The sequence below is a fragment of the Sinohyriopsis cumingii genome, chromosome 11, assembly GCF_028554795.1.
Source record: "Sinohyriopsis cumingii isolate HCF-2022 chromosome 11, ASM2855479v2, whole genome shotgun sequence".
Classification (NCBI taxonomy): Eukaryota; Metazoa; Mollusca; class Bivalvia; order Unionida; family Unionidae; genus Sinohyriopsis; species Sinohyriopsis cumingii.
This window is the reverse complement of record NC_142971.1, coordinates 95,809,632-95,822,940: the sequence shown is the minus strand read 5'-3', so window position 1 is coordinate 95,822,940 and position 13,309 is coordinate 95,809,632. Positions and strand designations below refer to the sequence as shown.

General features: G+C 33.7%; 1 protein-coding gene across 1 annotated transcript in view; it reads right to left on the bottom strand.

Annotated features, from left to right (window-relative positions):
• LOC149789053 (protein MCM10 homolog) overlaps window positions 1-13,309 on the bottom strand; it is a 94,062-nt gene that overhangs the window by 76,329 nt on the left and 4,424 nt on the right. The window contains exons 2-3 of the mRNA XM_089975240.1: window positions 5,342-5,407; window positions 3,069-3,173 (exon numbers count right to left, since the gene is read on the bottom strand). Of these exons, the coding sequence (XP_089831366.1) occupies window positions 3,069-3,173; window positions 5,342-5,348 (112 nt within the window). The 5' untranslated portion in view covers window positions 5,349-5,407. The remainder of the gene's footprint in view (window positions 1-3,068; window positions 3,174-5,341; window positions 5,408-13,309) is intronic.

Here is a 13,309-nt window from a genome sequence, read left to right as displayed (position 1 = left end):
TCTGCCCTGATAACTCCCTCTTTTAAGGCAAGAAAATAATAAATCTTCTAATTGTTGATATACAGCAGCGGCAGCCCATTCTTAATTTATAAGAAGTCACAAGGCACCTTGTGCCCTCACTTATACTGCAATAGGTGTTTATGGACCCCATTTTGCACAAGTTATGAAGTCAGAGGTGTACCCTTTTATGAGACCCAGTTTACAGACTTGACCCCATGATAACCGGCCACTTTATCCAGCAGCTACCATACACACTAGAGTATAATTGAAGTACAATTGCAACCTGCACAGATCCATATCTGCCACTGCTTAATGTGCCAGCAAATATGGGTCTATGCAGTTTGTTAGCAGTAATCAGAATTACAAACAATATCGACCCTTTATGCTACAATAGATCAGAATCTTTGATGTTTTAGCAAATGATAGGAATAATACTTTGTGAAAGAAAAGAACATAAAGACCCTGGCAAGAATCACTGACCCACAGGAAGCTACATGCAAACTTTTGCACATTGGTGACAGTGGGGTGATGTTGGTTATCATTAAAGGCAAACATAATATACTACACTGTCAGATCTATATTGTTTGTTTTAATGATTACTCCTTGCAAACTGCAGAGACCAAGACCCGCCAGGACTGTGACAACAGATCTGATTCCTATGATAGCAAACAGGGATCCCTTTTTTGTCAAAATTCCCTCACAATTTGAATAATGCAGTGGTTGGTCTTGTATGTGTATACAATAGTGAATTTGCTTCTTTGTATTTTGCTTTAGTGCTTGGCTACAAACAGTAAAACCCATCTTGAGATCATTCCAAAAGTGGTCTCTCAAGGCAAGTTGCCTCTCATAAAAGGTCCGCACAGTAGGACAACTTTTAAAGATCAAAATATTGAAATTCAACTCGGTTTAAAAAAGGAAAATATCCATAAATCTGGAATTACTGTATGTGCATGCACACACAATTTTGCTATTAGAATTGCAGCAATTACAAAAAAAAGAAAATTTATTTATTTTTGCTAACCTGGTTATGCAGCTGGTCAAAATTCAAGGGTAAAAATTCATATGGATTAGAACCAGAACACAAACACAAAATATACTTAAATTATTTTAAGCACAGTAACTAACTAGCTTATGAATATAATGAATCTCTGAGGCAAAGTTCATATCTGAAGAAACCGATCTGTTTTCTTGGAAACAGGTCATATACAACTGCTATAAACAGCAAAAATTATTTAAATTCAGCACTCACTTATCTAGTCTACATGTTTAATTTTCACTGAATAATCGAGAACTGGAATTCTGCAACGAGCATGATCATGTGCTTTGAGTGCTGTATTACATTACTCTCATACTCTTCTTTCAAAGTTTGTAAATAGGTGTTGATTTGTGCTTTTTTCTGATCTGAACAATGTTTTAAAAGATCCACCTGCTCTAACATTTTCCATGAAGTATCATCTTTAACTCACACCATAAAGCATTTTGTTTAACAGCTGGTGCTATTTTTTTCAAAACTACAGACCAGTATGGTAACTAACTAGCTTATGAATATAATGAATCTCTGAGGCAAAGTTCATATCTGAAGAAACCGATCTGTTTTCTTGAAAACAGATCATATACAACAGCAAATAATGTTCTCTTATACTATTCTTATGCAGCAGTCATTGTTTTAAAGAATATTCTTAAATCTATATGAGTGGAAATAAAGAAATGATAATAATAATGACAAAACAAATGTATTACTTTATTTATTTTTCAAAGTACCAAAAACGTGTAATCCATATACATGAGAAAGTCAAATTAATCTTTTTTGAAAAAAATAATGGTTGGCATATATATATATATATATATATATATATATATATATATATATATATATATATATATATATATATATATATATATAATTCCCCATAGCAAATCTCATGAACGTTTAGTTTCTAGGTGCCAGTGCTCCATACTGATATTCTGAAGACAAGTTTGCTCATTAAAAATACATTGCATGCTGAAATTTCTTCATGTATAACTTATATTCATTATGTTTATTGATTTCGATCACATCATCACATATCAAAAAACAACCTTTTTTTTATACATGCAGGTGTTGGAAATTGCAGAACAAATGCCAAGTTAAGCAATGTCATACTATAAACAAAGTCTTGATCCATGAAGAGATTTCTGAAGCTTTATCATCAGTCATATAAGTCTACTTATTTTTGCAATGAAACTTTACAAAGTTTTAGTGTTGATTAGTAAGTTTGATTCATTCATCATTCAATATTCATTACTAGTGTTTATTGTGAGTCATCTTTAACAAATTATAACCTTATCCTATGCAGTGTTATTCCAGATTTTTTTATATAAAAAAATATTGTCATTTTAAATATGATGCGCACTTTATGTATAATCAGTATCAACGAAAAACATGAAAAAAAAAGGAAAAAGTAGCCTTTCTTCTTTTATATTACCTGAATACATGATTTCCATGGCAACTTGGATGAAAAAACAAACTTTTGTTAGAGATTAATACTAGCCACCTCATGAAGTAAATTGAAGCGGGTGAGGCAAAAAAGGCCTTTATTCAATATGATCCTTGGGTCAATTTATATGGTGTAGCTTTGAAAGAGAATCTGATGAAAAGTTTGATTCAAAGTAGTCCTAAAATGTAGACACCAATTCCAATATGTATGCTAGTGACAGGTCATGGTCTTATTGTTTTAATAAGCAGTTATGATATGTGGTATGTTTATCCAAGCCCAATCAAACTGTTGGGTGCCATTTTTGCTGGCTCAAGAGTGATGGTAGCCAACAATTATTATGTCTGATAGCTTATGGCATATTTTCTTTGTACAAAAAAAGTAATCGGTGAAACAGTGTCAAAATTGGTTTCCACCTATGCAAAATACTACTGAAAATTAGGTCTATAGTCCTCGGGTTGACTAAATCCATAAGACAAATTACAGCCCCTTGCCTTCAAGCATTAAGATGAAAACTTGTCCCTTGCATACATATCAGAGTCAATGTCTTACACTGAAGGACTAGTTTCTAAAAGTGACCAAAAAAGTTTTTACTTTTAGATGTATTCTCAGGTTTCCGATTATTATCATTGGTTGCAACATCTAGCTCTTCATCTGATTCCAGGAAGGCAGTCAGATCTTCCAGACTGTACTCAACATCTAAAATGATTAAGTGAGAAACAGAGTGGCAATGAAATATTCTAATATTCAAGTGACATTTTTAGCCCAAAATTATGACAATTAAATGAAACCATTTCAAGGAAAAAACAGCAAAAACAAACAAGTCAGAAAATAAGATAGTCCAATACCAATAAATCTGAATTCGTACTTTCTGCATAATGCGGTTTGCATTTTAATAGTCATTAATTTTGCAGTCTGCCAAAGATAACACATTCATATATATTCACATATCAACAAAATTACTAAGAAATAACGGTCTCTGTGGTTTGAAACCAGATGACCTGAATACCAACGATTACTAAGACATCCTTTATCATCATGGAAATTATCTTAAAAATGACGAAAACAAATTATTTATGGGCATCTGAGACCTGTTGAAGCTTTAAGATTGTTGACCACTTTGTAGTTTTCATACAGCATATCATGTTATGAATAACCTATCTTGTTCGTTCCGGGGTCCTGAGTGGCCGAGTGGACTAAAGCGCTCACTGTTCCGGATCACTGCCATCTCACCTCTGTCTGCGTGGGTTCAAGTCCAAGGCTCGGCTAGCGTGGGTACGTGGGAAAGCCTGCCAGTAGCTTCTCGTGGGTCGGTGGTTCTTCCCTGAGTTTTCCAGGGTTCTTCCTCCACCAGTCATACTGGCCACCATGTATAGCCTATCTTGTGCTGAAAAATGGCGTTAAACCCTAGAATCTTGTTCGTTCCAATTACAGATGTCATAAGCTGATTTTCTAGATTCCTTTAAAAAAAAAATTAATCAGATTTCACTCATATTTATTAAATTCACAACTCAACAGATTGACATTTGTTCCAGCAAGCTCAGGGCCTTTCATTAGATTTTGTGTTGGACAGTGAGTTGCCAAAGTGGGGGTTGGGAGCCTCCCCAAAGGGAATGTTTTTACTCTTTTTGTAAATAGTTAGCATCACAAGTGATAACTACAAATCACATATGAAGGAATAAATTGTTGTGAAAGCACAAAATGTCATCAGACATTTCAAGTTTAGAATGAAAAATAAAAGCAATTCGACTAAATTCGACTTAGAGTACCACGATCAGAGCACACCTCCCCGCTGCTCTGTACCCTACACTGGCTATCCATTCAAACCAGAATCAAACACAAAATTTGTTCTCTGTGCTACATTTCACTGTCAGACTCTAGTCCAACATACCTATCTGACCTCACCCATGTGTACACACCAGCAAGATACTTACGCTCATTTTCTGACAATCGTATACTCATTATTCCAACTATGAAAACAAAGTCATATAGACATCGTTCTTTTGCATACCAGGGCCCAGCAATGTGGAATGAATTGCCCACTGAACTTAGACACAAAGACACAGTGATTACATTCAAGAGGGCTCTCAAAACTCACTTTTTTCGACTGCAAGAACAAACTTAAAGACCTAATAATGTTTCCTACCTGAAATATTATCAGCATGTTTTTTTTATTTTTTAATGTTTTTCTAATTTCATGTTGTTTGTTTTTGTAATAATATTATTATGTTTCTTATCTTATAGGGGTTGTCTAATGTTGTAAAGTGCTTAGAGCTTCTAAAGATTAGGCGTTATACAAAGTCCTCAATATTATTATTATTATTAAATTAAAAAATGGAGAGCCCTTTGACCACTACTGAGAAATTTGATGACAGAATGATCAAAACACACATTGTCAATATACATTAAACTGCTATGAATGGGAAAACCAGATATGCATGGTTCAGCACCTAGAACGATGATTATTTCTAACACTGATATTAGTTCTATCACATTCATTTCATAACCTTAAATTATTCCTGTGATTTTTAAATAAAAATATTAAATATATAAGAATCAGTTATACCTTTCATACGTAGTTATTTATTACTCAATTCTGTGTAAAAAAACAACAACATGAGGGGCCACACCTCCTATAAAGCCACTTTCATACTGCAGAATGAGGGATCTTATAAGAGGGAGGCACTTGTAGTCGAATAGTACTTTAAAGAAAAGCAGAATGTGACCAAACATATTATATTATATATATATATATATATATATATATATATATATATATATATATATATATATATATATATAAAAATAAAATTCCATCTGAATCATAGGGAATAAGGTACTTCATTCCAAAAAACATTCCTACTTACCAGACATCTTTATGAATAAAAAAGCATCTGCCTGCACTGACTGTATGGTGATCTTACTTTTGTTTCCTGTGGTAGAAAATTAAAGGAATCATGTAGATTTATTGATGTTGTGAAACTTACATTAGATGATGAATAACTCCAACATGGAAATGGAGAAAAAAAAGAAACATGCAAATTTGGAGGCATGCATTTTCCCACCATATTCAAAACGGGGACTGGGGTATGTGGAATTTAACATTATTTGGCATCATGTATATTTAATTCATATTGTGTGCTTCACTTTTGTCCATCATTGCCGGTAGAGTAGTTATAGCCTACCTGATTTTGTCATTGTTAAAAATTTGTTATCAATTTGAGTTCATGGCCTTGCCTTATTTACAAACTTAGAATGTTCTGGAAGAGAACTTGAGCCACATATTGAGCATTTTATTGTGACTTACGTCAAGTGAAATTGGTAAATATATATGTGGTAAACAAACTTATTCATTTCTCTTTTAAGTTAAGTATGTGGAATCATTTACTGCTGTGTTCAGATATAATTTGATAGGAATCATTTATTTGAAATATTCACTAAAATTACAAAGTGCCCAACAAGTTTTTGGACTAAAACACTACTTTAATTATTATTTTAATTACTTAAAAAATTTGTTTATTGTGAATTCCTTTGAAGACAACTGGATTATATAATTGTGATACATTAAGACTTGGTTGTACATCAACCTATTCAAGACTACTGTCATATCAGCACATTCAATATTGGAATTCATTTGGAACAATCTATACATTTGTTGTTGTGACAGAACATTCAGGGATTATTTGTGATTTAATTAACAATACTATAAGTTCCTTTTATAACTTTGAGAAATAAATGTCTTTGTTAATTTTAATATGCTTATTGGTTTCACTTCTTACTGTTACTTAAAGACCATATTGTATAAATAGGTCACGTTTGGTAAATTCTGATATAATGATATTATCATTTCAAGCTTTTGATTTTCCAAAAGTGGACACCCTCAAAGCATTTGATTACATCTATAGGTGGGGGGGGGGGGGCATAAATATATTGCTCAAAATGTCATTGCTTCAGGTCAATTTTCTTAGTATTGCTGTTTCAGTTTCAGATTTAAAACCAAAAATTAATTTAACTAGTCCTGATGGTGAACTGCATGAAGAGTAGGAAACATCTTAATATAGTTTCTGCTGGATAGTATCACTTTGATTTTCACTAACTGGGTTAACTTCTGTTGAAAAGAAAACGCGTGTCTGCAAAATAGCTCTTGTGACATGTGTGAATATAGTGAGACTGGTTATCATGTGTTAAATATGAAGTTGGTAGCATGGAGCAGCACAATGAACCTAGCTAAATACCCATTTGTGTATTTCAGTCATACATAAATATGGGCTAATCATGCCTAATTATGATCTGATTTGTATCAAACATCTGGCCAATTCAGACAATACAATATATCAGTGCTACAAAAACCTGACAGCCAGACTTCTGGGGCACCTCTAATTTCAGATCAGGCCCCTACTGTATTCTAAGTGAAGTGCCAATGAGCTTGTTGAGAATTTTTTTTTATTGACTTGCCCTTTATTAAACTTTTGATGATGCTATATTAACATTCATCCCTTTAGCCCTTTATCCTTATTAAGATCATCTACTTTAAGATGTATAAAAAGCTGTACAAAGCTAATCATGTGACCTATGAACCAGGAACAGATTGCCTGGGTTACCTATAATTAGTGCTCACTTGGCTTCAACACACATATGAATGGAACGGTGGTAGGACAAAAATACCACTTCATAGTTTGTCTACAGCTCATAGCATTTAAAGGTGAATATCATGCTTGAAATTAACTGATTTTTATTTTAAAATCTTCAGAAAAAGAAAGAATAACATATGACTTTTTACTTGTTCTATACACACATTACAGATGCAAATCAGAACCAGTCACCCAGAAATTGTTCCAGCAATCAATGTGACCTGTGTAGTGGTGCATGGCGGAGTACAGATGAAGGCTAACATGTACACAACAATCGTTTTAATGAGTGTATGTGATTTGGATTTTTAATGCAGCTTTAACAATTTTTCAGTCAGCTATGATGCATTCAGTGTGAAAGTTTATAAGGATTCTAGCAGTCAGGCATCAAGCAGCAGACATGTAGCATCATATTCCACCCAGTCACCTTATCCTGGCACCAGGCCGACCTGTCCTAACAGTAACCTCTTAAGGATGAGTGGTAAGCGAGACAGATGCTAATACCATTGTACAAGTCGTTGGTATGACTCAGCCAGGGATCAAACCCGCAACTTCCTGCATCCAAAGCAAATGCTCTAAACACTTAGGCCACTGGACTATGTATGATTCAAATTTTAACATAACTTTAACAACTTTACGGTCATATCACTACAATGTCTGTACTTTTGTAACAGTTTAGTGATGTCTAGCAAGGGGGCATCATGCCCCACCCAGTCACATTATCCTGACATCAGGCTGACCAGTCCTAACAGTAACCTCTTTATGCTGAGCACCTAGCGAGGTAGGTGTTAGTACCATTTTGTGTAAGTCTTTGTATTGATTCCATCAGGGTTTGAATCCATGACCTCCTGCATCCCAGGCAGAACCACTAACCTAGGCCACCGAAGCGGTAAGCTGTTAAATGATTAACTTACTGTTTAAATAGGGAGAGTTAGGACAAATGCAGTGTGATTTTTGAGGTGTTATGAGGGATAAAGGAGCAACTTGAGAATCAGGACCTGAAGGAAAACAATGCTTTAATTAAATTATTTTTAGATCTGAATAAACACAAGTCAACTGTATATGAGTTCATTTATTTCTTTTCATGATTAAAATCAGGGCCCTTTTAGGCACATGAAATCTGAATAAGGCTTGTAGAATTCATGTCCAGTCTTGTGTTGTTTTTATATACACAACCACTGGGCCTATCTGAATTTTGTTTTGAGCACTGACTCTTCACTTTCCTCTCAGATTAAAATACGACATTTACAATGATTTAAATTATGATATTTCTCAGCACTTTCCAGGTACCAGATGTCAAGAAGTTCCAAACTACATTTAATGAAACAAATCTAATGAAATAATTTAAGACTGTTGATCTCGCATTGCCAATTTAAGAGTGAAATATTTTCAAAGCAGCTCAGTAGCCTTTTGTGCAAAATTGAAATAGTTCACCTTATTGATAAATTATACAATTACTGACACTGAATCTATGGTGGGAAACAGTTTTTACAGTAAACTTCCTTCTGTCTGTCTGTGTGTGTGTGTGTGTGTGTGTGTGTATATATATATACACACACACACATATTAATTTTTGGGTCTAAGTAAGTTAATGCTATTCTTAGATAACTTGAATTCATACATACTGGTAAGATATGTAATGCCTTTGTTAGATTTATGCAGAACTTATCTTTAAAATCTGTACACACACAAAAGTAGTAAAAAAAAGCTTATACTCAATAGGCTGAAACTGGGGCCAGGTTCAATACAATAGCATAGAGCAATATTTTACATCACTATATTCTGCTTACAGTATCTTATGGCCCTCATATTCATTATACATTTTAGTAAAGAATCTTTTCTTACAATGATAATGTATTTTTTCTTAATTCATTTTTGCCCCATTTAACTGTATGCAAATTTTTAACACTGACAAAATCCGCAGTAAAAGTCACTCTGTATTTACTTGGACAATATATTGTGAAAAAAAACAAGATTTGCATAAGAAATCAATAAAAACCATGGTTTAATTTATATAGATTATTGTTTGATAGTGTTGATAGTTCATGATATTTGTCTGATTTGAAATTTAAAAAAATCGAAATGTTTTTCAAAAATATTAATTTTGAACAATAATTTTGTTTGCTATATTGTAAACAGAAAAGTTATTTTGGTTAAAAAATCTAAATGTGACAGTTCATATTTTGTATTCTGATTTCGGCTAGAAATTCACAGAAATATCTAGCTTCAAACTTGGAAATCAACCTTTTTGATTCTCTTACTATGACAGCAAAAACAGTAATAACTTTTAAAGTATGTGTCAATGTGGTCTTCTACATGCATTTATTCAAATTAAATTAAATATTAAGTGTTATTCTAAAATTTAATACTAAAATAGTCTAAATGAAAACCTATTAATTTTGATCGTGGAATGCTCTCCACCTTAAATGTCATAATAAAGCTTCCACTCTGAATCAGCCAGCAACATTCAGCAAAGTGAATACCCTATGCGTACTACAAAATGTTTTGGTTGAATTCCAGCTTTTCCATTATGTAATGCAGTCACCCAACATTGCTGTTCAGATATTAAAACAGCTGTGAAAGGATACAGGAGATCTGTTTTACAAATCGATTACATAGAACACAAACTTTGTTACAAAATAGCATATACTCCACTGCAAAATTATCCTGGCAAATGAGAATTCCGGATGAATTTTGAACACATGAGGTTCAGCAGTATACCATTGTAAAGTAGTAGCCAGGAAGTACAGAAATCTGTCAGCACAATTTCCACAAAAATGTCAACATTTTTGGTATGTATACACTGAAATACACAGATCCTGCGAGAATTTTCAGTGACAATGAATTGTGATAATATTTTTAAAAAACAAACACCTATAATTCTGTGCAACTTGTTTTGCATTTAATCTATGCTTCTTCAGGCACGAAATGTTTTGAAAGTAACAGATAACATCTTTTATTTTAAAACAACAGTTACGTCATAAATGATATGCATCATCATAACAATTTTATATATATATATATATATATATATATATATGACAGGATCTAAAAGATACACGAGTCTCTAATGAAACTTGAATTAGTAAAATAATCAAATAAAATAGACAACTGATAAATCAGCTCAAGTATATGGATGAGATTGGATACCATGACAAATGTGCAGTTTCTAGCAGCAGATCAAGCAGTTTATTGTGGAAAAAAGGTCTGCATGACAGACCATTCAGCTGGTTTGATCGGTTTGTGTGTAGGTAGCCAGATTTAAAACTTGCCATTCCACAGAAACTGTCTATGTTGCAAGCAAAACATGCTTGTAAGGAAGTACTAAACTGCTATTTTAAGGAGCTATGAACTATCCTTACAGTCAACAATTTAACAGACAGGTCAGTAAGATCATTTAACACTGCTGAAATGTAATAAACATTGAGCATCTCCCTATAAGAGTTGTACGTGGCAAGGATTCTCACGCACATGCAGTGCATCATCAAAATCATGCAGTGCATCACTGAGTGTGGCAATGTCATTAGAAACCACACCCTGTATTCCCATGGAAGAAGCAGAAAGATCAGTGTTTAGAATGTGCTCCTCCCAATTAGAACTCAACCATATGTTCAAATTACATCACCAAACATGTTGCAAAGCAAAATGAAATTACTCAATTGACGTAAGTCACATATATCTTTAACATTTCTTGACTGGGCAAAGAAAACTAATGTATTGTTTTTGTCTTGACACCACAAACAAGCCATGTTACCCAGACATTGGTATTGTTGCACTCTTCAAATCCATGCACAATTCTTGTTGAAGAACGCTGACCAACAAGTAACAAGTTATGATATTGCAAAATGTACCTGCAAACCATACTTAAAGGCAATGTCTCCTGAAAATTTAACTTCAAATTTTTGAAAAATCTGGAATTTATCCATTTTCAAGGACAATTTTAGACACACAGGTAACACCATCAACCATTTACCATGTGAAGGATGCTAGTCAAGAAAATGTTATGGAAATCTTACCCTACAGGTGATATTATGAAAGACAAAACATCAAAGAAAGATGAAGATCTAGGAAATTGCTTTAAAAAGAGAACCATAATAAAAGTTGTCCAAAAATCACAGAAAGAAATGTGCTCTAGCAAAGAAAATTAATGTCCTCATCATGCAACAATCATAAGCTTCTAAACATTACAAAAATACACAAAATTTAAGAGACAAGTCAGAAAGTATGGGTTCTAAGAGTGCCCCAAAAAATAATCTTCCTCATTTGTTGTTGTTGTAGGGTTTAACGCCATTTTTCAGCACACGATAGGCTATACATGGCAGCCAGTATTAATGGTGGAGGAAGAAACCAGAAAGTATCACCGACCGACGAGAAGCTACTGGCAAGCTTTCTCACACACCCACATTGGCAGAATCTGAGACTCGAACCCACGCAGATAGAGGTGAGATGGCATTGATCCATAACGAAGAGCGCTTTAGACCACTCGGGGCCCCTTCTTCATTTGTTTTGTGAAGTATGTAACTGCAGAATTGAAGTGTCAGAAAAGCACATACTTTTTGAAAGAAGTCTTGTGCTATAGTTTGGAAGAAACTCAGAGGTTATATCACAACCAACAAGACAGTTTACCTGTTTTTGAGGATGAATCTTCCAAATGCTGTGTATGTGCCATGCATCAACCACTAGTACTTAGGTATTCTGTTATTAAATGGGTGACAATTGCCAACACTGTAAACACCTTTTATTTTGTTGTGAAACATTAGTTGTGAGGCAACAGAGCTCATTTCTTTGCCTACTTTGCAAGTAAAATTAGAAGTTAAATTTTAATTTTATTTAATAAATTGTACATGACTTTCAGCTTAACTGACATTAGCCAATAGCATGTTCCATTTAATCTGTGGATCCCTTATTTTCTTGCAGAAATGCTGAGCCAGTGCAAGTGTGGACATTTATATAAAATTATCATGATACAATCCTAAATAAAAAGCAAATTAAACATTTGATCTTGTCAAATTACTTTCAGGATGTTATTTAACTGGTGGTAGAATGGGTTACTTCCGTCTGATGGTTTCTGCTAGAAAGTGTTTTTAACCGTAATGGTGAAAATAAAGGTTAATTCGCCGGATTGGATTCATGCGATGGTCGTCGGAAATGTATGCGTTGGTACGTTAATGTCTTTTAAATGGATATGTGTAGGGACGGCAAAGGGTAGGGGAGGTAACCAAAGGAGACATACCAAAATATGTACGGAACTTTTCGGTATGGAAATGTGTGAAAATCCGAATGGGTGGGTACACTCTACGGCAATTTTACTAACGGCCACATATTTTCATGATTCCGAAAGGTGCCGAATATTTTCTAAAGTCTCTGAAGCATGCGTAATGACACTTTTTTCTAAAAAGCGCGCAGTGCGGATAATACAAATGACCGTAGAAGAGAAGAAATATTAATGAAAATAATTTATGGGCCGATTACGCAGTTCTATTCAAGATATTAATAAATAATTTTCATTTCTTATACTGAATAGAGACAAAACTGCTGCAATCGTCCACGTAATGAAGTGCAATTATTCATTTTTGTATGACCCTGTTCGATGTAATTGTTCAGCCTCGTTTTCATTTCACCATGTATATGGATCGATGTGAAGATGCAAATATTAGAAGCTGAAAATCACTGTACACAAAATATGATAGTCAGTTATTTTATCAATAATAATGAATAAAGAATTGATTTAGAACAATTAGTTTTTTGTTTATCTTCTGTTGAACTGTTTTATTCGGCCTGCTTTAAATATATAAGAAGGTCACTCACACGTCAATTCGTGCCAATTAGTAGCATTAATTTGTCTTCTTCAATTTTAATCCGGGATAAATTATCTTGGTAGTAAGCAAAATTGTGTTTCATAGTTATTACTTATCAGACATTTAACAAATCTTGTACGGAGTTTCTTTTATTTTTTTGTGTTTTGCATGCTGGTGTATGTATATCCTTGATGATGGAGTCCAATAAAGACATTAGAACTTTAAATGTTCGGACAGCTATTGACATCTTTTATAAAAGTACATGAGAGACAACTGATGAACATTATTTAATAAACAAATTTGCAGAAATAGCTAACCTTGATCCATCATCTATTAATAAACAAGCTCTAACTGCAAAGCTGTATCGATACAAGAATAAACTTAAAGGGAAGCGAGGGTTGGCAAAGAA